Source organism: Phacochoerus africanus, chromosome 4, assembly GCF_016906955.1.
Source record: "Phacochoerus africanus isolate WHEZ1 chromosome 4, ROS_Pafr_v1, whole genome shotgun sequence".
Taxonomy (NCBI): Eukaryota; Metazoa; Chordata; class Mammalia; order Artiodactyla; family Suidae; genus Phacochoerus; species Phacochoerus africanus.
In genome coordinates this window covers 50316530-50343236 of record NC_062547.1, presented here as the reverse complement: position 1 = coordinate 50343236, position 26707 = coordinate 50316530, and the positions used below count along the sequence as shown (strand labels likewise).

At 44.6% G+C, this 26707-nt stretch overlaps 1 protein-coding gene across 13 annotated transcripts in view; it reads right to left on the bottom strand.

Moving 5' to 3' along the window:
• Positions 1–399: 399 nt before the first annotated feature.
• IRAG1 (inositol 1,4,5-triphosphate receptor associated 1) overlaps positions 400–26707 on the bottom strand; it is a 145934-nt gene continuing 119626 nt past the window's right edge. For all 13 annotated transcript variants that reach the window (XM_047776283.1, XM_047776284.1, XM_047776285.1 and 10 more), the window contains 3 exons: positions 14789–14908; positions 13314–13448; positions 400–4007 (listed from right to left, as the gene is read on the bottom strand). In XM_047776283.1, the coding sequence (XP_047632239.1) occupies positions 3764–4007; positions 13314–13448; positions 14789–14908 (499 nt within the window). In that variant the 3' untranslated portion in view covers positions 400–3763. The remainder of the gene's footprint in view (positions 4008–13313; positions 13449–14788; positions 14909–26707) is intronic.

Genomic DNA, 26707 nt, shown 5'->3' with positions numbered 1-26707 from the left:
GACTAAAGAGGATGTAAAGTCTGGGCAGGAGAATCTGTGTTTAGGAAACTGAATCTGGAGGATCCACATTCACCTGCCACAAGAAAAGACTGAAAAATATAGTCTAGCTGTGGAAATCAGATTGGTGAAAACATAGCAGTCTCTAGCAAAATGTATTCATTATTATGTTTTTAAAAATCATAGGCAAGGAAGATACAAGAAACTAGGATTGAGGAATGAGGATGAAGAGGAGAAGAACTGATCCAGCTCCGGGAGGGAGCCCATAGGCCAGGGTCCCAGGGGCTGGGAACTTTGGTGGGGATGGGGGGGGCACTGTTATCCAAAGGTGGATTCTAAATTCAGGGTTGGTCAAGGTTGGGGCAGAGCTCCAGAAAATGAGGAGGCATTAGGCTACCACCAGAGGTTTGGAAACGTGCTTTTATTTTCAAACTCAGGTATGTGACACGCTATAGTTCAAGGCTAGCACACCTGTGTGAGGTTTAATAGCATTAGGAACTGACAGCCAGTGATACACAAATCCAGCATCTCCCTCTCCATTGACTCGGCCAGGCTGTACGTAGGGAGCGACACATCTATGGCATTCAACACATCTGTGGCAGCCAGAAAGTGAAGGTCCTTTTAGGAGGTGACATCAACAATGACACCAACAACAGAGGCCTAGGGCCAAGGAGAAATGTCAGACTTCAGAGGCGTTTTTGAAGGGAACTTTTATTTCTGATCGATATCACTGTTGGGAATACAGGGCCTGTTTCTCTCCATTTCGCTGACACTTTGGCAATAGTACCAATCACTTCAGGTCCATCTTTGCTTCCAGCAAATAAATACAAAAAAAAAAAAAAAAAAAAGCCCCTTTTATCAGGAATGCCCTTGGAAATGTGGTTGGTCTTTGGCACCTTCTGGTCTTCAACCTCCCTTACTCACAGAGTAGTTTGGCTAAGGGCCTGGTCTTAGAAGCTTTCATGCGGGACTTTCTCACTGGAGAAACTGGAGCTTCAAGAGCTCACTGCAGCCCCTCTCCTGGCCTTTGTCTCAACTGGAAACAAAGATGGGACCCCTATGGCCAAGTGGGCAATGGGTCAGCTCAGCCTGGCCCTTCTTCGAGGGAGGCTGAGGTTGGAGACTGCCAACCTAGAGTCGTCTCCTACAGCCTCCCTCTCTGGACCTCCAGGTGCATCCTGTCTTTGGCTGCAAGAGCCTAAAGCTCCTTCAGTGTGTCTGGTCCTCCTGGAAGAGGCAGAGCAAACCATCCATGCATGCAGCCAATGTCCATCTGCCTTGATCTGCTCCTCTTTACCTTAGTGGCACATCCTTGGTCAACCCTAACTGGGACTTCTCTCAACAGTGGTTTTCTAGCCACTGGAAAGGATGCTCCCCTTAAAACAACGTGCTCTTTTACAGTGGAGCTTGATCTAGGTGGGGCTTTCTGAAAGGAGTGATTGCATCAAGCCCATCCCTTGAGCTTGGATGCAGTGTTGGGTCACAGAGTACACTGAAAAATATTAAGAGTAAGCTGAAGCTGAAAAAGATGTTATTTTTCTCATTGAGATGGTGGTGGTGGTGGTACTGATGTGGGGAAGTATGCAAATTCGTCAGCTGTTTCCAGACTGCTTTCCACCACCTTGAATATTCACTTGCTCTTTCTTCTTCTTTTTTTTTTTTGTGGCTTTTTAGGGCCACACCTGTGGCACATGGATGTTACCAGGCTAGGAGTCTAATTAGAGCTGTAGCCACCAGCCTACACCACAGCCACCGCAATGCAGGATCTGAGCCTTGTCTGTGACCTACACCACAGCTCACGGCAATGATGGACCCTTAACCCACTGAGCGAGGCCAGGGATCAAACCTGTGTCCTCATGGATACTAGTGGGGTTTTTTAACCACTAAGCCACGACAGGAACTCCTCATTTGCTCTTTTGATCAACATTTAATGACGCCCTCCCAAGCATCAGCCATCATGCTAGGCACTTACCCAGAGAATGGGTAAGATATGGTTCTTGTCTTTGAGGAAAAATGCTAGGGGAGAAGGACAGATACATCAATAAGTTATTATGATACACTGTAGTAACTGTCATTGAGAGTAGTAATGAAAACACTTTAAAAATGTCTAAAAAGTGCCAGAAAGCACAGAGCAGGGTGTAGGGTATGGGGGGAGTTTGAGGAAGGCCCCTAAAGCTGCATGGAGGGGATGATTTTTGCACTTGGTCCTGAAGAGTGATCAGAAGAAAAGAGAGTGGCAGAAGAAAAACTAGTGAGAGAAAACAACTGAGTCCAGGAACCAGAAATGACTCGGAGTGGCTGAAGGGCCACTCAGAGGAGTGGGACTGGAATATGACACGTCCCAGTTAGGAGGCTTTTTGAAGTGGCAGTTTAGGGCAGGGGTTGAGAGTCCAGCTCCTGGTCAGCCTAGCTGGGCTGGACATCCAGTCCCATGATTTACTAACTGGGTTCCTTGGCAAATCACTTGCATTTTTGGCACTTCGTTTTCCTTATCTGCAAATGGGAGGAGGCATCTTTTTTTCTTGTTTCTTGAGGACTCAATGAATGAATTCCTATATAAGACCCAGAACTGTGTTGGGCTCATAGTTTAAGTCCTGTGAGTGTCAGCAACAGAGACAAAATGCCAATAGCCAAACAAAAACAGAGGCAAAGCCACCACCATAACACCCACGCAGAAACCAACACCCCCTCCCCAGCCCCCAAGAACTGATGAGACAAGAAGGAAGGCAGCAGCTGTAAAGGTGGAGCAAGGGGTCTGATCAGAGGTGGGATGTGCTCTCAGTTCTCTGTTAAACAATGGGATGCTAGGAGTCCCATTGGAACTGGAGCATTGCACAGCAGCTACACACCTGCGTGTAGGCATGGCAAAGCTGAAAGCACACTGTGTCTCCTCCTTCCCTGGAGAGCACAAAGAGGGGCTAGATAGCAGCTGAGAATTAGCACTGGAAATGAAGACCAGCAAAAGTTCACTGTGGAAGCCATGAATTTTCAGTGTTTCTCAAATATCTTAAGACCATGTGAGAGTTCATTGAGGTGTCTGGTGACCCACGCCTAGTGACAATCTATGGGTTGGCTTTATCTTGAACACACACCCAGAGCACACATTTGGAGGGTAGTCAGCTTCATGCACGTGGGTGCTGTGTGTGTAGTGTGCAACTAGAGGCATATATACGGTAATTTACACCTTCCCATTTCACTTCAAGCACTGAGCAAAAATTGGCCTAGGGAATGTTTTTCCGAGAAAGCTTTTCAACTTCTGTGAAGAGAAGCTCTGATTCCAAAGGGGAGAAGGGGATGGCTGAAGGAGAGTCAGGAAGAATGAGATGGGAAATGGGAAGATATTCATGCTGCGACTCCAAATTCCAGGTGTGATCCTCGGGGTCAGAGTTAGCCTTTAGGCACAATCCTTCCTCATTTCCAATCAGGGAGAGTGGAAAGGGGGAGAGTGGGCTTTGCACCGTCCCCAGTAAGGAAGGGGTTTTGTTTCTCCTCAGCTGTCTGGACTAGGCAGGTGCAGGCAACCTCTCCTTCTGCTGGAGTTCACTGCTGAAGGCCACTTCTTCGTCCACTGATGCTTTTTGCTGATCCTCCAAGAACATCAGTTGCTGTGTGTGAAGAGCTCACAGGGGTGCCAGGGGTTAAAGAACCCCTGCTTGTTCCCTGACGGCAGCAGTGGCGCGCCCACCCTGGGGCCTGACATGTCATGCTTGGGGAAAGGGCGGTAGGCTGTGGGCTGGAGCAGGGCGCTGGCTGGGTGTCCAATTTCCTACTGCTCCATAGGCTGCTCATGCTGGAGTCCTGAGCTCCACCAGGAGTCCCGTTGGTCTGCTGAGCAAGTGGATTTTCCAAGGGGCCCATCGGCCTGCTCCACACAAGAGCTATAGGAACCATAGAGCCCCAGCACAACAGTCAGGACCAGCATGGCTGCGGCCATCATCCAGAAGACTTGCCAGTGCTGACACAGCTTGGGATACAAGACTTGTAAGAAGTGAACCAAGTCTTCAAGTTTGCTGTCAAGTGAAAAATACGGGTGAAGGGTTTAGTAAATTGGACACATATAGGATGCCCAGACTCCTACTTCTGTCTGGAATACTTTTTATGCTGTTGTGAGCCATGGTTCTCAAACCCAGCTGTGCCTACAGTTAGTTGGCAGCAGTTATTCAAAATACTTCAGGCCTACTGAAGAACAATCTCCAAGGAGTTCCTGTTGTGGCTCAGTGGAAACCGGACTAGTATCCATGAGGATGCAGGTTTGATCTCTGGCCTCGCTCAGTGGGTTAAGGATCCGGTGTTGCTGTGAGCTGTGGTATAGGTTGCAGATGCAGCTTGGATCTGGTACTGCTGTGGCTGTGGCTGTGGCCGGCAGCTGCAGCTCTGATTTGACCCCTGGACTGGAAACTTGCTTAGGCTGCACCTGCTGCCCTAAAAAGCAAAAAAAAAAAAAAAAAAAAAAAAGCATCTCCAAAGGAATGGTCTAAGAATCTACAGTTTAAAATTTTCCCCAGGTGATTTTGATGTCACCAGTCCCCAGCCCTTACACTGGGAGCTACTGGGCTAGAACACTCCATGTGGGTGATAATTTATCTATTCACACATGCCTCCATCTATTCATGAGATGATCATTGATACCTGAATCCTCCCAAGCCCCAAAGTCCAGGTTGGCTTGACCCACACTGCCATGCATCCAGACAGGACCAGCGCCTTTTCTGTACTTGGCAATATTAGTGATCAGTTCCAAGTTCCAACTTATCCCTGCCTCCATGCCCAGATGCACAATATGCTGTCTTCAATTGCACATCTGGCTGTGTCCAGAGTGGAAGGGCTGTGATAAACTCCTAGAAGATTCTTGATGTCAAGTAATAAGTGACAAGGAACAAGACCTTCACTTCAAACCATCCCAGGGGCCTCCAGAGGACCAGCAGCCTCCAGAAACCTCTGGGTGGCTTATGCCAGATATTTATCTTCATATTCGTCTTCATTCCCTAATTTCCCCTCCACCTCCTTCTCTGCTCTGTCCACAGTCTTCTCTCCCTTAACTCTCTCTCTTCTTTCCTCCCTCCTTCCCTTTCATCCCTCTTCCTATGTTTTTTGCCTGCTGTACTCCTGTTTTCCCTCTTCCTTTCTTCCTAACTGCCTTTCAACTTTTCCACTCTTTTTTGTGGTCGATTGAAAAGACATTTGGTCAGATGGCCTGCTTTGAAGAGTTCATTCTTAGCACTCTCTAGGGGAAGCCCTGGACACATTCATTAATCTAGAATTTCTTCCTCTTTCTAATGCCAGATCTATTTTTTTTTAAATAACATAAAAATGAGGAGTTCCCGTTGTGGCTCAGTAGTAATGAACTTGACTAGTACCCATGAGGACACAGGTTCAATCCCCAGCCTTGCTTGGTGGGCTAAGGATCTGGCGTTGCTGTGAGCTATGGTGTAGGTCATGGATGCAGCTCTAATCTGGCATTGCTGTCGCTGTGGCAGAGGCCAGAGGCTGCAGCTCCAATTTGGCCTCTAGCCTGGGAAACTCCATAGCCACAGTGCAGCCCTAGAAAGACAAAATAATAATAATAATAATAATAATAATAATAATAATAATAATAATAATAATAATAAATGAGAATACCAGGGATCACCAAAGGGAGGTGGGAAGAAAAGTGAGGGGAAGGCTTTCAGCAGATCTTGAGGCTCCACAGACACTGAGACATGCAAGCCACTTGCTGAGAAGTAGAGAACTCGAATTCAGAGCTAGATGCCTTATGATGGGTAGAACGATTCAACAAATACCATCCATAGAAAGGCATCAGATGCTTGGAGCTCCTGCCTTGGATGCTAGAGCACTGGTTGCCTTCTTTTCCATGTGGGAACCCACTGGTGATTGTTTCAGGAACAATTAAGCAAAACCAAACCATGAGCACATGAGCTGAGTGGAAAATCACTGGCTCTTTTCACAAATAAAGGTTGGGAAGGGAGAATTTGGAAATTGAAGCTTATTTTCTTTCAGCCTTATTTAGATTCTCTTTAGATACAATTAGATGCTAAGATATAGTCTGTCTGTCCTTCCTTCCTTCCTTCCTTCCTTTTCTTTTTCTTTCTTCCTTCTTCCTTTCTTCTTCCTTCCTTCCTTCCTTCCTTCCTTCCTTCCTTCCTTCCTTCCTTCCTTCTTCTTCCTCCTTCTTCCTTCTTCTTCTTTTTCTTCTTTCTTTCTTTCTTTCTTTCTTTCTTTCTTTCTTTCTTTCTTTCTTTCTTTTTCTTTCTTTCCTCCTTCCTTCCTTCCTTCCCTCCTTTTTTTTTAAGGGCCACACTCATAGCTCATGGAGGTTCCCAGGCTAGGAGTCAAATTGGAGCTACAGCTGCCGGCCTACGCAACAGCCACAGCAATGCGGGATCTGAGCCACATCTGTGGTGACTTACAACACAGCTCACAGCAACGCCAGATCCTTAACTCACCGAGCGAGGCCAGGGATTGAACCCACATCCTCACGGATGCTAGTTGTGTTTGTTAACCACTGAGTCACCAAAGGAAGTCCAATACAGACTTTCTTTTGGACTATATTTCTGTGCTCCAAAACAAGCTGCCAGAGTGAGGAGGACCCTTAAACGGGTCTGCAAAATAAGAAGGCAAATCTGACTTCACGACCCTTAGCTGGTCACCCATTTCCAGTCTGTAGAAGAGGTTAGAAATGGGATTAGATGAGAAATAGAATTCCGGGAGTTCCCGTCGTGGTGCACTGGTTAACAAATCCGACTAGGAACCATGAGGTTGCAGGTTCGATCCCTGCCCTTGCTCAGTGGGTTAAGGATCCAGCGTTGCCATGAGCTGCTGTGTAGGCTGCAGATGCGGCTCGGATCCCGCATTGTTGTGGCTCTGGTGTAGGCCAGCGGCTATAGCTCCGATTCGACCCCTAGCCTGGGAACCTCCATATGCTGTGGGAAGTGGCCCCAGAGAAAGGCAAAAAAAGACAAAAAAAATAGAATTCCGTTGGGAGTTGATTTTTGATTGTTCTGCGTTCTCTCCCATCGCCTACTTCCCCAATCACAAGGGGTGGGGTTGCTGGGCTGAAAAGAGGGGCTCAGGGATGCTGCTCTGGAGCTTGATATGTGGCAGTTTGGGGGCTCAGTGAGTAGATTGGTACATGACTCCCAATTGAGAGGTCTGAACCGTAAGACTCTTATTGAACTGCCTGGTGGCATCAGTGCAGGGGGCCATGTTAGGGAAAACCATATCCCACAACCACTGGCCCAAAAGTACATATTCACCTTAATGAGATATAATCAGGAGGTGAGCTGGCATGGGATGTCATAGGCCCTGCCCAGAAAAGCTACCTAGAGGCTGAGCAAGGAAGGTATACTTCCAGCTGCCCAAGGACTGGGAGGGGGGCTTTAAGTAGCCAGTCAGAAGAGATGCATTCAAGGAGTTCCCTTTGTGGCTCAGTGGTAACAAACCTGACTAGTATCCATGAGGATGCAAGTTCGATCCCTGGCCTTGCTCAGTGGATGAAGGATCCAGCATGGCCATGAGTCTCGATGTAGGTTGCAGACATGGCTCGGATGTGGCATTGGTGTGGCTGTGGCATAGGCCAGCCACTGTAGCTTCGATTCGACCCCTAACCTGGGAACTTCAATAGGCTGCAAGTGTCGCCCTAAAAAGAAAAAAAAAAAAAGAGAGAGAGAGACATGCATTCAACCTCATAGAGGGACCTGCGGTTGTGAGATTCTCAGTAATGGTGTGAATGTGTGCACACTGGGGGGATGGGAGGGGTGGTTTTCTCTGAAGGTCCCGTAAAGTGCCACACCAAACAAAATCCAAAAGTCAGCCTTAAATCCCTGCCAAGGCCTGGAGACCACTCACAACAAGGCCTGTCAAGCAATACCTTTCCTACCCTTAATCTCCACTCCTTTCCCAGGAGTCAACCCTGGAAAGCTCAGGCAGTGCATTAGAAAAGCTGGTGTGGGAGTTCCTGTCATGGCTCAGCAGTTAGCAAACCTGACTAGCATCCATGGGGAGGCAGGTTCGATCCTCGGCCTCGTTCAGTGGGTTAAGGATCAGGCATTGCTGTGAGCTATGGTGTAGGTCGCAGATGTGGCTCCAGATCTGGTGTTGCAGTGGCTGTGATGTAGGCCAGCAGCTACAGCTCCGATTCCACCCCTAGCCTGGGAAACTCCATATGCCCCAGATGTGGCCCTAAAAGACAAAAAGACTAAACAAATAAATAAATAAATAATAAAACCTGGGGTGCAGGGCAAGAATAATGGAGAGTGAGAAGCCAGCTCCATCCCCGCTATAGGCTTCCTCCCTGAAGCAGAGCAGAGCTTGGGGGAGAGGGGTGGGAATGGGGAGAAGGCTGAAGTTCAGGCTCTTGAGTCTTTCAGGGAACTGGCCATTTTAGTTACTGAAATGAGGTTATTCTTGGGACTTAAACTTGACCAGAGTATTTCTATTTTCTGAGAGTTATTAGAAAAGTTAAGGAATCTGCCTAATACCATTTTTTGGGGGGTCATTTTGCCTTTCCTGGGGCCGCTCCCATGGCATATGGAGGTTCCCAGGCTAGGGGTCGAATCAGAGCTTAGGAGCCAGCCTACACCACAGCCACAGCAACTCAGGATTCAAGCCGCGTCTGCAACCTACACCACAGCTCATGGCAACGCCGGGTCCTTAACCCACTAAGCAAGGCCAGGGATCGAACCCGCAACCTCATGGTTCCTAGTTGGATCCGTTAACCACTTGTTAACCACTGCGCCGCGACAGGAACTCCGCCTAATAACAGTTTAACCCCAAAGAGCAGGTTTGAACAGGTAGTCGGAGAAAAGACAACAGTTTTTTGTCACATCTTAGGCATCTCACTTGTTCAACCTATCAAATAAATGTCAGAAGACCGTGTCCTCTGTTTAACATGGTTAAGATACTGGGTTGACACAGAATGGGAGAAAACATTTGCAAGTGAAGTGACCAGAAAGGGATTAATCTTCAAAACATACAAACAACACATGAAGCTCAATATTTAAAAAAAAATGGCCAGAAGATCTAAATAAATATTTCTCTGAAGACATAAAGATTGCTAAAAAGTACATGAAAAGATGTTCAATATTGCTAATTATTAGGGAAATGCCAATCAGAACTACAATGAGGTACCACCTCACACAAGTCAGAATGGCCACCATCAAAAAGTCTACAAATAATTAATGCTGGAGAGGGTGTGGACAAAGAGGCACCCTCCTGCACTGTTGGTGGGAAGGCAAGTTGGTGCAACTATTATGGAGAACGGTATGGAGGTTTCTTAAAAATATATAGAACTACCATATGATCCAGCAATCCCATTCCTGGGTATATACCCAGAGAAAACCATAATTTGAAAAAATATATGCATCCCCCCCCCACCAGGGTTCACTGAAGCACTATTTACAATAGCCAAGACCTGAAAACAACCTAAATGCCCATTGACACAGGAATGGATAAAGAGGATGTGGTACACATATACAATGGAATATTACTCAGCCATAAAAAAGAATGAAATAAAGCCATTTGCAGCAACATGGGTGGACCTAGTGAAGTAAGTCAAAGACAAATGTCATATGATATCACTTATGTGTGGAATATAAAAAATGACAAAAATGAACTTATTTATAGAACAGAAACAGACTCACGGACTTTGAAAACAAACTTATGGTTACCAAAGGGGAAAGGGAGTGGGAGGGATAAAAGAGGAGTTTGAGATTAAGGTAGACATACTGATACATATAAAATAGATAAACAAGAGGGACCTACTGTATAACACAGAGAACTCTACTCAATATTCTGTAACACCTATATGGAAAAATAATCTGAAAAAGAATGGATATATGTATATGTATAACTGAATCACTTTGCTGTATACCTGAAACTAACACAGCATTATAAATCAACTAAACTCAAATATGAAATAAAAATAAAATTGGGTTGATTAAATTAATTTAGGTTGATTTACCCAAAGTTCATTTAAGCTGATCCTCCAGAAGGTAATATTTATAACATTTTTACATATATTATAACAGAGGAGAGATTCAGACAGAAGGACTCTAGTGTTTGAAGTTGAATCTCTCTTTTTTTTTTTTTTTTTTTTTTGTCTTTTCTACGGCCACTCCCGCAGCATATGGAGGTTCCCAGGCTAGGGGTCGAATCGGAGCTATAGCCGCCAGCCTACACCAGGGCCACAGCAATGCAGGATCCAAGTCATGTCTGTGACCTACACCACAGCTCACGGCAACGCCGGGTCCTTAACCCACTGAGCAAGGGCAGGGATTGAACCCTCAACCTCATGGTTCCTAGTTGGATTCGTTAACCACTGCACCACGACGGGAACTCCTGAAGTTGAATCTCTTAAATAAGGGGTCAGCCGCTGGGCTTAGCCTAGTGTTTTTAAAATGTACTAAGCAAGACATGGAACTGTTTGTCTTTTTTTTTTTTTTTTTGGTCTTTTGTCTTTTTAGGGCTGCACTCACTGAGTGTGGAGGTTCCCAGGCTAGGGGTCGAATCAGAGCTGTAGCTACTGGCCTATACTACAGCCACAGCAATGCAGGATCTAAGCCATGTCTTCGACCTACACCACAGCTCATGGCAACGCCAGATCCTTAACCCACTGATCAAGGCCGGGGATTGAATCCACATCCTCATGGATACTAGCAGGTTTGTTAACCACTGAGCCATGATGGGAACTCTGCAGGACATGGAACTGGTTTTTTGTTTGTTTGTTTGTTTGTTTGTTGTTTGTTTTTTGTCTTTTTGTCTTTTTAGGGCCGTACCTGCGGCATATGGAGGTTTGCAGGCTAGGGGTCTAATCGGAGCTGTTGCCATCAGCCTATGCCAGAGCCACAGCAATGCCAGATCTGAGCTGCATCTTCAACCTATACCACAGCTCATGGCAATGCTGGATCCTTAACCCACTGATGGAACTGATGGCCAGGGGTGGAACCCACAACCTCATGGTTCCTAGTCGGATTTGTTTCTGCTGCACCATGATGGGAACTCCAACATGGAACTTTTAATAACTTCAGACCTTGCTTGTTAGTGAGATGCCAAAATTTCATGGGGTCACAGGGGCTGGGATCCTGCTTGAGTGCAGCTGCCTGCAGGCAACTGTGTCCATGAGGGACCTGTGTCCATGAAGGTTGCCTGGCACTGAAGATAATGGCTCTCAGTGCTAGTCTGGCTTGGGTGACAGTGAGGCAGGGACCCTGTGACTGAGTAAGCAGTTTCTAGGTGATCAGTATCAGTCATCACAGAGAAGAGGCCACACTGCTGGGCCTGAAGAGGTAAAGCTGTACCCTGTGCTGAAGGCCAAGGATACTTCTGAGTGCTGAGCTGATGCCTGGTATTTATTACCTGAGGTACAGGCATGTTCTCCAGACCAAAAGGTGAATCTAGAGGAAGCAGAGGTCACAAGAGAGAGAGAACAAGGTGTCTCAGAATCAGCAGGCCAAGAGGACCCTCTCGGACAGTGGATGGGAAGGGCGGCCACTGCCATGCACTGCTGACCGGGAGCTGTTCAGAGAGGGGGCCAGGCACACTTATGTCCTCTGGGGTTGCACAGATTGAGAGGGAGCTGCCAACAGCCCGAGATCAAATTAGTTAGATATGGATTCCAGTCCTGTGCTTTGTGAACCAGATTGTTTATATTCCATGTACAAGCTGTTTAGCTCTCTTTTGTTCTTTCTCTGTGTTTGGAAGGGTACGAGGTCCCAGCCTGTCTTTGTGTTTTGAAGGGAGACAAAGGAAGGGCTGCTGTCCAGGCCTGAGCTTGACGGCCTTAAAGGGGAGGAGGCCGTGTGGCAGCCCGCACAACAAGGGCAAAGGACGCCCGGGAGGGACAGAACTCCAAGGAGGTCAGACCGGGTCATTTAGAGTAGGGACTGTGTGTTCCCAGGGGAGGTGCTGCCTCTTTGCACAAGTTTGTTTCCAACAGTGAAGCACGTTCTCTTCCCTTGAGCGCTGGGGTTGACGCATGCAGGCTGAGACCTCTCCCTCTGGTTGAATCTTCTGCCAGCTAGGCTCTCCCGGTCATTCCTATGTACTTTGAAATAGCCATCTCATTTTGAAGCTGCATTTTATTACCTTATTCCCTCCATGCCTGTGATTTTCAGAGTCTGCTAGCAACAAGGCACAGGCACATACCCTGTCCCAAGGGTAGCAGCTGATTAACTGGTCATTTTTGGCTGAAGCCACCTGTACTCCAAGATAGCCTGGGAGTCTAAAACCAATGATTTCAGTGAATTGATCCAAGTTTGACGTCATCACATTTTAAAAAAAATCAAAATTCAAGTCTTCCTGTTTGAATGTGCTAATAGAGACAGTAGAGCTGAATACATGAAATTGGGGCCCTTTGTAAAACGCTAGGACATCAATGTATCATCGTGCTATCCCTTACTTGGGAAATCTAAAAAAAGGACACAATGAACTTCTTTGCAGAACAGATGCTGACTCACAGACTTTGAAAAACTTATGGTTTCCAAAGGAGACAGGTTGGGGTGGTGGGGGATGCACTGAGGCTTTAGGGTGGAAATGCTATAAAAATTGGTTGTGATGATCATTGTACAACTATAAATGTAATAAAACTCATTGAGTAATAAAAAAAAAAGAATTTGAAAGAAAAAAAATCAACCATACTTCAATTAGGTCAATAAATAAAGTGAATAAAAAATGCATCATCATATCCATAGTACACAAGTAGGACAAGAGGCAGGATCTACATCACCTTTATCTACATGTTATTTAAATACATATAATTTTTCATGATTTAGTGGGAAAGTCACTTGAAATACAATGTATATTAAAAAAGAAAAATCCAAGTGCTTCCAATCCAAAGTGAAAACAATGTCTAGTCAACCAAGTTTGTTTGGTCACTGTGGAAGGAAATTGTTTCTGACTCACCTTTGCCACAAGTTGAGTTTGTCCCTTACCTCCCTGTGTTCTTTTTGCCGCCACCCCCGTCTAGGGCTTCAGGCCAGCTCCCATGACCTTGGGCTCTTTCATGTGGATGGCTGGGAAATGAGCTAACTGCGTCTCGGCTGGGAGGGACCCCAGTCAGGGTCCCTTGCTTTCTCTCAGCTCCTGAGAACTTCTGGTTGGTGCTAGCCCCACCCTTGACCACCCCTGACCCCTCAGCTCTTGCAAACATCCCTCTGTTAACTCTTTTGGCTCTTTGAGATGTCTCCTTCTGCCTCCTCCTATACAAGTGCCCTCTTGGTTTCTGTTGGCTGCTCACTTGGGCCCCAGACCCACCACCACCCGGGACTGACACCTCCAGGGATGTCGTGCAGTGAAGTAAATTCAGCAATGGTGAGGGTTCCAACCTGCTTCTCTGCTCCTTTTCCTCTTCCTCAGTCTCTTCTGCCTCTTCAGGTTCCTCAGGATTCTCACTCTTCTGTTCTTCTTCCTCCTCTGTCAAGTCTTGAAGCTCCTTGGTCTTCTTTAGAACTTCCTGGTACCTAGAAGGCAAAAACAAGCAAGTGAGGCTGGAAAGGGCAGGCATGGAGCATCCTTTCCTGAGCTGCTAGAGGAGGACACTGAGCACCTCTGATGATCACACACTCACTTCCTGTGCTTCCACACAAGAGGAAAAAGCTGGGAAGCTCCACCGCATCCCACGGTGGCTCATGTCAGGACAATTTCCCCTCACCCCTCAGCCGTTCTTCCTGTTTATGTGAAAGTGGGACAGAACAGGCAGGGGGAAAATGTGGGTGCAGTCTCCTGGCTGGATTCTTCTCCCAACCATTCAGGAGGGCAAAGGACTACACCTGCTCTCTGTGTGTCCTTGGAATGGCAGCTCCTCCCCTGTAAAACGGAGAGGCTGGCACCCATTGTATGGGTGTTGGAAGTGCTAGGCATATGACTTGACCTGGGGAAGGTGACACTCATCACACAGACTTGGGGAAGCTTTGCGGAAGTGAAAGCCACACGACTTGACGCAGTAAGGTACTTCACAAATATTCACAAAACCAGTGGAAGCATTCGCTCCCCTGTATTCTAAGAACTGAGGACAGATGTGGATGAAAAGGCAGGCTTTCCAAGAGAAACCCTCTGACTTCCTTCTCCCAGGATGAATATTATGCTGAACACATTTTTGTTTATCCCACAGCTGAATGTTTAAGGCTAGCACGGTTCAGCTAGGGCAAGCCCACTGCAGTGCAGGTGGCCACCACACCAAAGCCCAGTCCACAGGCTCGGTGTCTCCCTCAGGAGCTGCAGGGGAGGAAGCTCAGGATGTGGTGTCCGGTCAAAGGTAATTCCCTACCTGGCTGTGCTAGGGCCCTGCTCAGCATTCTGTCTCATCAGTGACTGACTAATCATGGCCACAGGTACTATGGAAGCTCCATTAGAGAAGGGGATACTGGAAGCTGAGGGAACTCCTTTACAGGAAGAAGGGATGGCCCAGGCAGTTCCAGGAATTGGGGTTGCAGCTGCCCCTGAGCACTGTTGGCAGCAAGAGGACTGCTCTGGGCATGTGTCAGGAAGCCTCAGGCACCACCAAGAGGAACCTATGCAGGGCCTGGTGATTTCCAGACCATTCTGGGCAGTGGCGTCCTCGTGGCTTTTTGCCCAAAAAGAGGGCAGTCTAGTTACTATCTAACCACACCCTCTTGTCCCGTGTCCCCCTGCCCTTCCTGTGGAACAGTACTGCTCTTTCCTATGTAGTTCCTTACTGAGGCAAGGAGGTCCCGGGGCCACGAGGTGCTTCCCTAAATCCTCTAAGAGACAGGAAAGGCCTGTGGGAAGGTATCTTTTCAGTCATGCCAGGTGACCTTAGGGCACCTCAAGTCTGACTCACCCCTTGTTGTAGGCTTCTTCCTCCATCCTGGCCTTGGTCTCCTGGCTAATCCCCTCCAGGCAGCTTGGAGGCGGCAGGGGAGCAGAGACTTCACCATCTGGGTCCCCGTTCGTCTTTCCACTATGAGAAGGGGGAAGTACAGGACGTCCTTTCAGGGACAGATGGGGCATCTGAAAACCAAACCATGCCTTTGGCCTGTTCCTGGCTGGAAATGGGGACACTCATTCTAAATTGAACTTATTTCAATCATTCTACCTTGAGATGAGATATTATAAAGCCCTAGTCCATGAATCCTTCTGCGATCACCCCCTTAACATCACGTACTGCACCAGCTCTCCTTTCTATCATTCTCTCATATCCATTTTTATTCTTATTCCAGGAGATGCTGTAAGTGGACAGACAGCTACTGGGAGATTCAGAGCATTAAGAAGAGGAAGATGGAGACGAACCAAACATTCAGAGTCATTCCATTCCTTCAGTCCAACTTCTGCTTCATTCATTTAAATATCTACCAAATGCTAAGTCATCACAAGCCTCTTTTATTGGGCTGGGGGTACATTAATAAACAAAAGAAATGGTCTTTGCCAACATGGAGCTCAGCAGGAAAGAATGCTCCCAAAAGGAAAGAAAAAAAAAACCCCAAAAAAACAATGAGGGGCAGAGCTTCCTTGCCTGCCTGCTCACATCTTTCACAAGCATCCTATCCTAATCTATTTATTGCCCAGCAACCCCCCACAAAAAAAAACCAACAAGGGAGTTTCTGTCATGGCTCAGTGCTGATGAACCCAACTAGTACCCATGAGGACACAGGTTCAATCCCTGACCTGACTCAGTGGGTTAATGATTGGGCATTGCCGTGAGCTGTGATGTAGATCATAGATGCGGCTCAGATCTGGTGTTGCTGTGGCCATGGTGTAGGCTGGCAGCTGCAGCTCCAATTCGACCCTAGCCTGGGAACTTCATATTCCATGGGTGCAGCCCAAAAAAAAAGACAAACCAACAAACAAAACAAACAATAAGGTTAATTACAAATTGTGACAACTTTTGTGAGAGAAACAAATTCTGTGCAATGACAGAAAACAAGAGGATGGAGTTCCCACTGTAGCTCAGTAGGCTAAAACCCAACATAGTCTCTGAGAGGATGTGGGCTCAATCCCTAGCCTCGCTCAATGGGTTAAGGATCCAGTGTTGCTGCAAGCTGCAGCATAGGTTCGGATGTGGCGCAGATCCAGTGTTGCTGTGGCTGTGGCTGTGGCTGTGGCCAGCAGCTGCGGTTCTTATTTGATCCCTTGCCTGGGAACTTCCATATGCTGCAGGTACAGCCATAGAAAAAGGGGGGGATCTGCTTAGATTGAGTAGTCAGAAAAGACCTCTCTCTGAGATGGAGTAACTGAAGCGGAGACCTGAAAGATGAGGTCAGCCTCATCAATAGCAAAGGGAAGATCATCCCAAGTAGAGGATGCAGGATGTGTGAAGACCCCGGGGCACAAAAGATGTGAAGATGTTTGAGGAACAGAAGAAAGGCAACGAGCTAAGAGATAACGTCTAGACAAGATAAACTTTTGCTGCTGTGAAGTGTCCAGGTGGAGATATCAACTCGGTAGCTGGACATACTAAACTGAGTTAGGAAAGAGCTCTAGGCTGGAGACATTCAGAATAGAGATGGTATTTAAAGCCAGGGTAATGGATAAGACTGTCTAGAGACATGGTATGAGGAAAGATGTGAAGAGGACCCAGGACCAAACCATGGGCATCACCACCCTTAGCTCAGGTAGAAAAGGAGGAGCCTGAAGAGGAGGCTGAGAAGTAGCAGCCAGAGATAAGAGGAGAACCAGGAGAGCATGGAGTCCTGGGAGCCTGGAGAGGAGAGAATGTCTCAGAGGGAACGTTACATGTGTCGCACATACAATTCTGAGCGCTGGGTCAGATGAGTACAGAAAAGCCACTATTAGATTTGACAACATGGAGGTCAAGAGGAGCTTTGGTGACATGGTAGGAAGCAAAGATAGACTGAAACGGGCTGAGTCAAAAATGGGAAGAGAGAAAGAGGAAGACATAGACATGGGAATGTGACAAGGACAGGAGGAGAAGACTGTGTTGGGGGAATGGGTGGCTGAAAAAGTAGGTCAAGGAATGAAAGCACATTTGAATGTAGATAGAAATGGTCCAGTAGAGGGAATGAGAGAAAGGGGTGACCAAAGGAATCAATTCTTTGAAAAGGAAAGTAGAGACAGACCTTAGAAAGGCGGAGAAACTTCTCCATGGTTATAACAAAGGGAGGAAGGAGATGGAGATGGTGGGTTGGGAATCTGGCAAAGGAAGATGATGAGATGGATCCTCCTGTGTGACAGCTTAAGTTTTCCTCCATAAAATGGAAGACAAGATCATCTGTTCAGAGTGAGAGGTAGGGAAGCCTAGGCATTCTTGAGAAAGGAAAAGAAGGCAGAAGAATCATGGGGGGAGGGGGCGGGTGAAGGAACAAACCTGCTAGATCACAGTATGATGGCTGACAGTGCTGGGAGCCTGTTTGAGGGATGAAATCACAAGTTTAAAGGAAGTAACCTGGATAAGCAATGCACTTCTGCTACATAGCACAAAGAACTATATCTGATCACTTGTGATGGAATATGATGGAGGATAATGTGAAAAAAGAAATATATGTATATGTATAACTAGATCATTTTGCTGTACAGCAGAAATTGACAACATTGTAAATCAACTATAATAAAACAATTTTTAAAAAGGAAGTATCCTAATGGCCATGCCTTCTTTATAAATCCTACAGCCCACCTAGGTGTCCAGAATCCCAATGGGAACCTTGTCATGGAGGAGTCTTTGAACAAGGCAGAACAGCAAGCAGAGCTTTCAGCCAGGACTCTGCAGGATCACAGCTTCCACCCTCCCCGTCCTCTCAGGCCACAGCAACTCAGGATCCGAGCCACATCTGCGACCTGCATCACAGCTCACGGCAATGCCGGATCCTTAACCCACTGAGCGAGGCCAGGGAGCGAACCTGTGTCCTCATGGATGCTAGTAGGGTTTGTTACTGCTGAGCCACACCAGGAACTCCTTCTCTTCAATCTTGACATCAGTTTCCCATCTCTTGGTTTTCCTCAGACCTTGTAAAATTTATAATTCATTGGGTTGGAAACCAAGACCTATTGTGAACAAGGACGATAACATTCTAAAAATATCAGCTATTCATAACATTTCTTTTTAAAATTACATTATATACTCCCATCCATGTGACCTTCGCCTAATGTGCAGTTTCCTATTTGTCTGAACAACTGGAACAAGAGCAGAAAAACAGAGCTACAGCCAAGAGCAGGGAAAGCCATTCTTTTATGAAATAGAGTAGGGTGTAAAATGTTTACTGTTATTTCCTGACCCCTAGACAGAGCTTATAGTTCCTTAAAAATCTTCTCCAACTATCTGGATGTTCCTCCCTGTGCACTTTAAAGACTCAGTTCAAATACCATTTCCTCTGTGGAATCACTGCCAATATTTTCCTCTCTTTCACACCCTCGGATTAAAATTGATCTCTCCCTCCCTAAACACCCTCATCACCCCTCTTTTATAGCATAACTCAGAGCTAGGGCACTTTTATGTTTTATACACACATCCATCCCTCCATGACGACTGTGATTGCCGGGAGAGAGACTGGGTTTCAGCTCGAATGGTGCTTGGCACATAGTAAGGGCTCTAAATATTTGCTGAATTGTACTGACTTCCCTGTGGCTCATCTAGTCCCTGCCTGTCAATCCTACAAACTGAGCAGGTCCTCTATGTAAAAAACTATCGCCTGAGAACTCAGTGTTTGGATTGAATTGAAGGAATCACTATGCATGGCTGTGAAATTGGGGTTGAGCACAGCCTGTGCCCATACTAGGGATTTCTGAGCCAGATGCTCCTGGGGCTTGGCATCTATTCCGGGTCCCAAACCTCACATGCTTTCTTCCTGGGATGATTGATTAGAATGAGGCTCATTGTTCTCTGATGTCCACTGGGTCAAAATGTTTGTCATTAGGCTCAGTTCTCAGTAACATGAGGGCCTATTTAGTCAAAATGTGTTCTTTGACTTGCAGATCTATTCAAGTCTATTTTTCCACATGGTCAACAATATTTGAAGGTGATTCCAGTTCTTTGCAATGGACAGATCTTACCTTCTCAGGCTTAGCTATGTCCCTAAGCCACCCCCACTGCAAAGGCTCCCTCAGACAAGCCTGGCCCAGGGGACCCATGCTGCAAGAGCTTCCTTACTCTCTGTTACTCGGTCCCAGATTCCTGGGATCCACTAGTAGTTGATGGAGGACTAATGCATCCCAGAATGCCATCTGCAAAGGGGAGTGGTTTACTATAATTTTTTTTTTTTTTTTTTTTTTTTGCTATTTCTTTGGGCCGCTTCTGTGGCATATGGAGGTTCCCAGGCTAGGGGTCGAATCGGAGCTGTAGCCACCGGCCTACGCCAGAGCCACAGCAACGCGTGATCCGAGCCGCATCTGCAACCTACACCACAGCTCATGGCAACGCCGGATCGTTAACCCACTGAGCAAGGGCAGGGACCGAACCCGCAACCTCATGGTTCCTAGTCGGATTCGTTAACCAGTGCACCACGACGGGAACTCCCTACTATAAATATTTAATGTCATATAAAACCTCTATACAATGTATCCTGTTTCAAAAGTGTAGACAATGGTTATTTTACAGATTATAGTGAAAATGTGCAGAGTTTCCATCATGGCTCAGCAGAAAGGAATCTGACTAGCATCCATGAGGACCCAGGTTTGATCCCTGGCCTTGCTCAGTGGGTTAAGGATCCTGTGTTGCGGTGAGCTGTGGTGTAGGTCACAGATGCGCCCCAGGTCCCACGTTCCTGTGACTGTGGTATAGGCTAGCAGCTATGGCTCTGATTTGACCCCTAGCCTGGGAACCTCCACATGCTGCAGGTGTGGCCTAAAAAGACAAAGGAAAAAAAAAGAAAAAGAAAAAGTAAATGTGCTCTGTGGTTGACCAGTATAATGGGTCCTTTTATGAAACCTGCCCTGTGTATCATCCACAGCACAGAATGGCTGTGCTAATCCCTTAGTGAATGGCTCTGTGTGCAACCCTCTGCTCCCACCCCATTCCACCCTCCACTCCAGGCCCAGGCAGTTACCACGTAATTTCATAATGGCTTACAGGAGATTTTTTTTTTTAACTAGGTCTTAAATACATACTCTTCTTATCAGTCATACTGAACTTCTTTCTGTTCTTCCAGTTGGAATGTCTATTAATAGGTTAAGAGCATGAGTTCTGATATCTACTAGCTGTGTAACCTCAGGCAATTGATGATTTCTCTGAGTTTCAGTTTCCTCCTCTATAAGATATTAATCCCTTGTCTTGTTCCTGATCTCAGCAGGAATTCGCTCAGCTTTTCATCATTTAGAATAATGTTAGCTGTGGGTTTGTCATATATGGCCCTTATTATGTTGAGGTAGGTTCTCTCTATGCCCACTTTCTGAAGGGTTTTTATTGGAAAGGGGTGTTGGATTTTGCCAAAGGCTTTTTATGCATCTATTGAGAGGATTATATGGTTTTTAGTCTTCAGTTTGTTAATGTGGTGTATCACACTGATTGATTTGCGGATGTTGACGAATCCTTGCATCCCTGGGGTAAATCCCCCTTGATTATGATGTACAATCCTTTTAATGGATTGTTGGATTCGGTTTGCTAGTATTTTGTTAAGGATTTTTGCATCTATGTTCATCAGTGAAATTGGCCTATAATTTTCTTTTTTTGTGGTATCTTTGTCTGGTTTTGGTATCAGGGTGGTGGCCTCATAGAATGAGTTTGAGAGTGTTTCTTCCTCTGTAATTTTTTCTTCCTGGGATTGTTGTAAGGATTAAATGAGAGTGTTAATGTAATAAATTCCAAGTGCAATTAGAATAGCACTTGGCATAAAGTATGCAATAAATAATGAGTAATTCTCAGTGTCATCATTATCATTCTTTGACTGGAGTGTTTTAACTTCCTATTCACTTGGTTAACTATATAACCTTTGGGTTTCACTTTCAAAGTAAATTCCTAGAAGAAACATTTTCTAAGCCTCACCCTCTCCCATTTTCTTGTGTGTTGTTCCCTTAGCAATCTGTCCTTCCTTCTGATATCACTCACCACATTGTGTTAGAATAGGCTGTTTTCCATCTGTCTTTCCCATTATACTGTCAGCTCCTTGAGTGCATTCTATGTGCCCGGGCCGTGGCAATTAATCATCGAATGAAAGACTGTGAATAAACAGCTCTACCTACATGTGGCACTCTTATTGGACTTTGTTCTATTTTAAGACTAACTTTAATAACACTCTATTTTTTCTCTAAATCTATAGGTTCCTAGACCCTCATTGAGTGAAGAGCAGGTTACTATGAAGTGACCTACATGAACAAAGCTCATAATTCTCTTAAGTCATACTGGGAGTGCTGTCTGTGGTCAGGTATTTGCTTGTGGACTATCCACAGGCAATATAACCTTCTCATCTTTCACATGCTTATCCAATTCTCTTCCTGCTTAGTCACTGCATGCTTATGGAAATGTTTCATTTTAACATCAAACTAAACACAACAACCTTGAAAGCCATCCATATTAACCCGTAATGCATTGTTTCTCTTTGATAGTATGGGAAAAGGTAGCTTCTAGCTGTATTTCTGTTAAAATGGAAGATATGAGTTCATTTTCACTCACATATTGTCTTATTGTAAGCCTTGTGGCAATCTATTACATGTTCCCAGTTTCACAAATTTAGATAAAAATTACTCAGCACATTTTAGAAATGCAGAAGGAGAAGCTGTTGTTAGTCAGAATCCCTTGTCCTTTGAACATCCCCTTCCCTTTGCAACTACCTTTATAGATTGGGTGTATTCCCAACAGGCAAGTCAGCCACAGCATGGATAATGTATCATGGATGTCTCTTGGAATAGCTCATGAGAATGAGTAGCAGACATCTTCTTGGGAGCTTCTTACTTGACTCGCCTAAATCCTCACTCTCGCCCTATCTCTCCTTGTTCTAAACCCTCAGAATGGTGACACCCCCACTGACCCTCACTCATTGTCACCCAGATTTGGGGTTGCTGCCTGCTATCCCAAATTTTGCACCTCACTTTATCCTACCAAGGATGGATAGTTCAGGTTCTTGATGATTTCCACTGCCTTAGATGGAAGCTCTCAGTTGGCCTAAGCATTTGTCCTACAGAGTCCAGGCCCCACCCCTTCATGAGAGTCTATTGTGGACAAAGGTATGTATCTCTTCTGCCTTGGCTGGCTCTGCAGGTAGAGAGTTGGAATGGGGCCCTCCTGGAAAATGGGTTAGTGTGTCCAGAGGCAGGATTGGAAGGGAGCATTTTAGTGAGCTTCTCACTCAGGGCATCACCATTTCTGGAGAGATTCAGAGACCAGGGGCTAGATATTGTGATTCTAGGGACTTGGTAAGATCCTGTAGCCTCAGTTACATCCACATAGTTGTTAGTTTATCACCACTTTATAATTTCCCTGTAGTGATCAAGAAAACAAGGAAACAGGAGTTCCCATTGTGGTACAGTGGAAATTAACCCAAATAGTATCCATCAAGATGTGGGTTCAATCTGTGACCTCCCTCAGTGGGTCAAGGATCTTGTATTGCAGTGAGCTGTGTTGTAGGTCATAGACAAACCTTGGATCTTGCATTGATGTCACTGTGGCATAGGCCAGCAACTGTAGCTCCGATTCAGCCTCTAGCCTGGGAACTTCCATATGCCACAGGTGTGGCCCTAGAAAAAAAAAAAAAGCAAAAGAAAGAAAGAAAACAAGGAAACAAGCAAAAACACCAAACACAACATGAAGGACCTGTAAGCCTTCTGGGGATAAGTGGCAAAGTGAGTAATTGCAGGGAAAACTACAACATTAATGGGCAGATACAAAAAACTAAGAGGCTACTATGAACAATCATATGTCAATAAATTTGGCAACCTAGAAGAAATGGACAACTTTCTAGAAACATACATCCCATCAACACTGAATCAAGAAAAAATAGATAATTTGAACAGATTAATCACTAGAAATGAAATTGAATATGTCATTAAAAAAAACTTCCTACAAACAAAAGTTCAGAGCCAGGTGGTTTCACAGGTAAATTCTATCAAACATACAAAGAACTTAATACTTATCCATCTTAAACTCTTCCAAAAGACTGAAGAGGAAGGAACACTGCCAAAGACATTCTATGAAGCCGCCATCACCCTAGTACCAAAATCATACAAAGATACTACCAAAAGAGAAAACTGTAGGCCAATATATTTAATGAGTATAGATGCAAAAATTCTAAACAAAACTTTACCAACCAAATCCAACAATACTTTAAAAAGATCATACACCACAACCAAGTGGGATTCATCCCAAGTTCACAAGAATGGTTCAACACGTATAAATCAATCAATGTAATGCACCACATTAACAAAAGAAAACTCAAAAACCACATGATCATCTCAATAGATGTATAAAAAGCATTTGACAAAATTCAACATCTATTCATGATAAAAACTCTTACCAAAGTGGGTAAAGAGGGAACATATTTCAACATAACAAAGTCCACTTATGACAAACCTATAGCCAACATAATATTCAATGGAGAAAAGCTGACAGTCTTCCTGCTAAAACTGGAACAAGACAAGGATGCCCACTCTCACCACTTTTATTCAACATAGTATTGGAAATTATAGCCACAGCAATCAGACAAACAAAAGAAATAAAATTTATCCAAACTGGAAGAAAAGAGGTAAAATTGTCACTATATGCAGATGACATGATCCTGTATAAAGAAAACCTTAAGGACACCACACAAAATCTACTTGAACTGATCAGCAAATTCAGCAAAGTAGCAGGATACAAGATTAACATTCAGAAATTGGCTGCACTTCTGTATACTAACAGTGAAATATTACAAAAGGAATATTTTTTAAAATGCCTTTTAAAATCACATCCTCAAACATAAAATACCTAGGAATAAACCCGACCAAGGAAATGAAAGACTTATATGCTGAGAACTATGAAGCATTAATCAAGGAAATTAAAGAGGATTCAAATAAATGGAAACATATTCCATGCTCCTGAATTAGAATAATGAATATCATTAAAATGGCCATATTACCCAAAGCAATCCACAGATTCAATGCAATCCTTATCAAATTACCCATGACATTTTCCACAGAACTAGAATAATCCAGAAGTATATATGGAACCATAAAAGACCCGGAATTGCCAAGGCAATCCTGAGGAAAAAAAACCAAGTAGGAAGTACAACTCTACCAGACTTAAGACAATACTACAAAGCTACAGTCATCAAGCCAGTGTGGTACTGGTTAAAAAAAAAAAAAAAAACAGACATATGGCCCAATGGAATGGAATAGGGAATGCAGAAATAAACTCAGACACCTATGGTCATTTAATCTTTGACAAAGGAGGCAAGAATATAAAATGGGAAGAAGACAGCCTTTTCAGCAAGTGGTGTTAACAAAAATGGACAGCTGATGTAAATCAGTGAAACTGGAACACACCCTCACACCATGCACAAAAATAAACTCAAAATGGCTTAAAGACTTAAACATAAGACAAGACACCATAAAACTCCTAGAAGAGAACATAGGCAAAACATTCTCCGACATCAACCTTACAAATGTTTCCTTAGGTCAATCTCTCAAGGCAGTAGAAATAAAAACAGAAATAAACCAATGGGACCTACTCAAACTTACAAGCTTTGCACAGTAAAGGAAACAATAAAAAAATCCAAAAAGACAACCTATGGAATGGGAGAAAATGGTTGCAAACTATGCAACCGACAAGGGATTAATCTCTAAAATATACAAACAACTCATACAACTCAACAGCAAAAAAACAAACAATCCAATTGAAAAATGGGCTAAAGACCTAAATAGACATTTCTCCAACAAAGACATACGGATGGCTAACAGGCACATGAAAAAATGTTCAACATCACTAATAGAAAAATGCAAATCAAAATTACACTCCGATCAGAATGGCTATCATTAATAAGTCTACAAATAACAAATGCTAGAGAGGGTGTGGAGAAAAGGAAACCCTTCTACACTGCTGATGGGAATGTAAATTGGTACAACCACGATGGAAAATAGTATGATGGGTTCCTCAGAAAACTCAATATAGAACTACCATATGATCCAGCAATGTCACTCCTTGGAAAACATTCAGACAAAACTTTCATTGAAAAAGATACATGCACCCCTGTGTACGTTCCAACACTATTCACAATAGCCAAGACATGGAAACAACCTAAATGTCAATTGACAGATGATTGGATTAAGAAGATGTGCATATTCACAATGGAATACTACTCGGCCATAAAAAAGAATAAAATAATGCAATTTGCAGCAACATGGATAGAACTAGAGATTCCCATACTAAGTAAGTCAGAAAGAGAAAGACAAATATCATGTGATATAATTCGTACGTGGAATCCAAAATATGGCACAAATAAACCTATCTACAGAACAGAAAGAAACTCATGGACTTGAAGAACAGACTTGTGGTTGCCAATGGGGAGGGGAAGGGAGTGGGATGGACTGGAAGTTTGGGGTTAGTAGATGAAAACTGTTGCATTTGGAATGGATAAAAAATGAGGTCCTGATGCATAGCACAAGGGACTATATCTAATAACTTGTGATGGAACATGATGGAAAACATGAACAAGAATATGTATATATGCATATCTGGGTCACCTGCTGTAGAGCAGAAATTAACAGAACATTGTAAATCAACCATAATAAAAATTAAATAAATAAATAAATGAATTTTTAAAAAGATTAATGAGCAGAGATTCACAGAGCAGTATGTTGGTTGCTATATATACTGAGAGGCGAGGAAAACAGGATGAGTCTGGGGGTGGGGAGCTTGGAGCTTGTCTGTACTGAAAAGGGGGCCCAACATAGACATTCCTTGCCAGGTCAAGCAAAACTATTCTAACAGCAATGAAAAATGAAGGACCAAAGCTGTCTCAAGAAAAAGAAGAAGAAAGAATAGAGGGTGTATGTTCTACCAATTGAGGAAAGACACAAGGGGAAAGTCCTGAGAGGTGGCAGCTGTGATCCAGATGTTTCTCAGCAAGCAAATGAAGGAACTGGAAAAGCAAATAATAAGCTCCTATGAGTGCACAAAAACAGTCTGTCTTGCTCTGGCTGAGGATGAAAAGACCTGCAAATTGCACAGATGCCTAGAAATGTTAGGCGCAAGAGACACTGTTGCCAATCCAATCCTCACTCTCCTTCTTACTTCCCAATAGGCATGAATTTGTTTGGGAATTTACACTTCCTCGTGGAGCCATTTTGCCTCATGGGAAGCCAACTCTTCCCATCACCAGGGCATAGGTTAAACCCATTATTCCCAAAGCCTTAAGCCTCCAAATTTGCTTAAGTAAGAAGGAAAATGGAAGAAAGGCTTTGAGGTTTATTCCTAAGAAAGAAATATGGGAAGAGATGGTCCCTTTCTTCCTCTAGATACTGTCTTGTCCGGATGAGATACATGGAACTAGTACCAAGTGCCACAAATGAGCTGATGCAGTCAATATACAAAGTGGGAAGAGACCAGGAAATTGCAGAGGCCGAGCTGGGGCCCTGCTGTACCACACCTGCAAGAGCCTTACCTGTGGTCTTACTATTTAAACCCCTTTGAGTTGGGGCTTTCTTGTACCTGTAGGCTAAAGAATCTCAATGAACAAAGAAGGCTTTTATCTCTTCTGGGCTCTTCTGAGCTCTTCTGAGATTGAGGCACGCTTGGACTCAGCCCCAGGAATTTCCTGTGGTCCAAGAATTTTGCAAACTGGGTCTGAAATCTCTGTGGATCATAGGGTCCCATTCATTCCCCTCAGAACTGAATTTGCTTTCC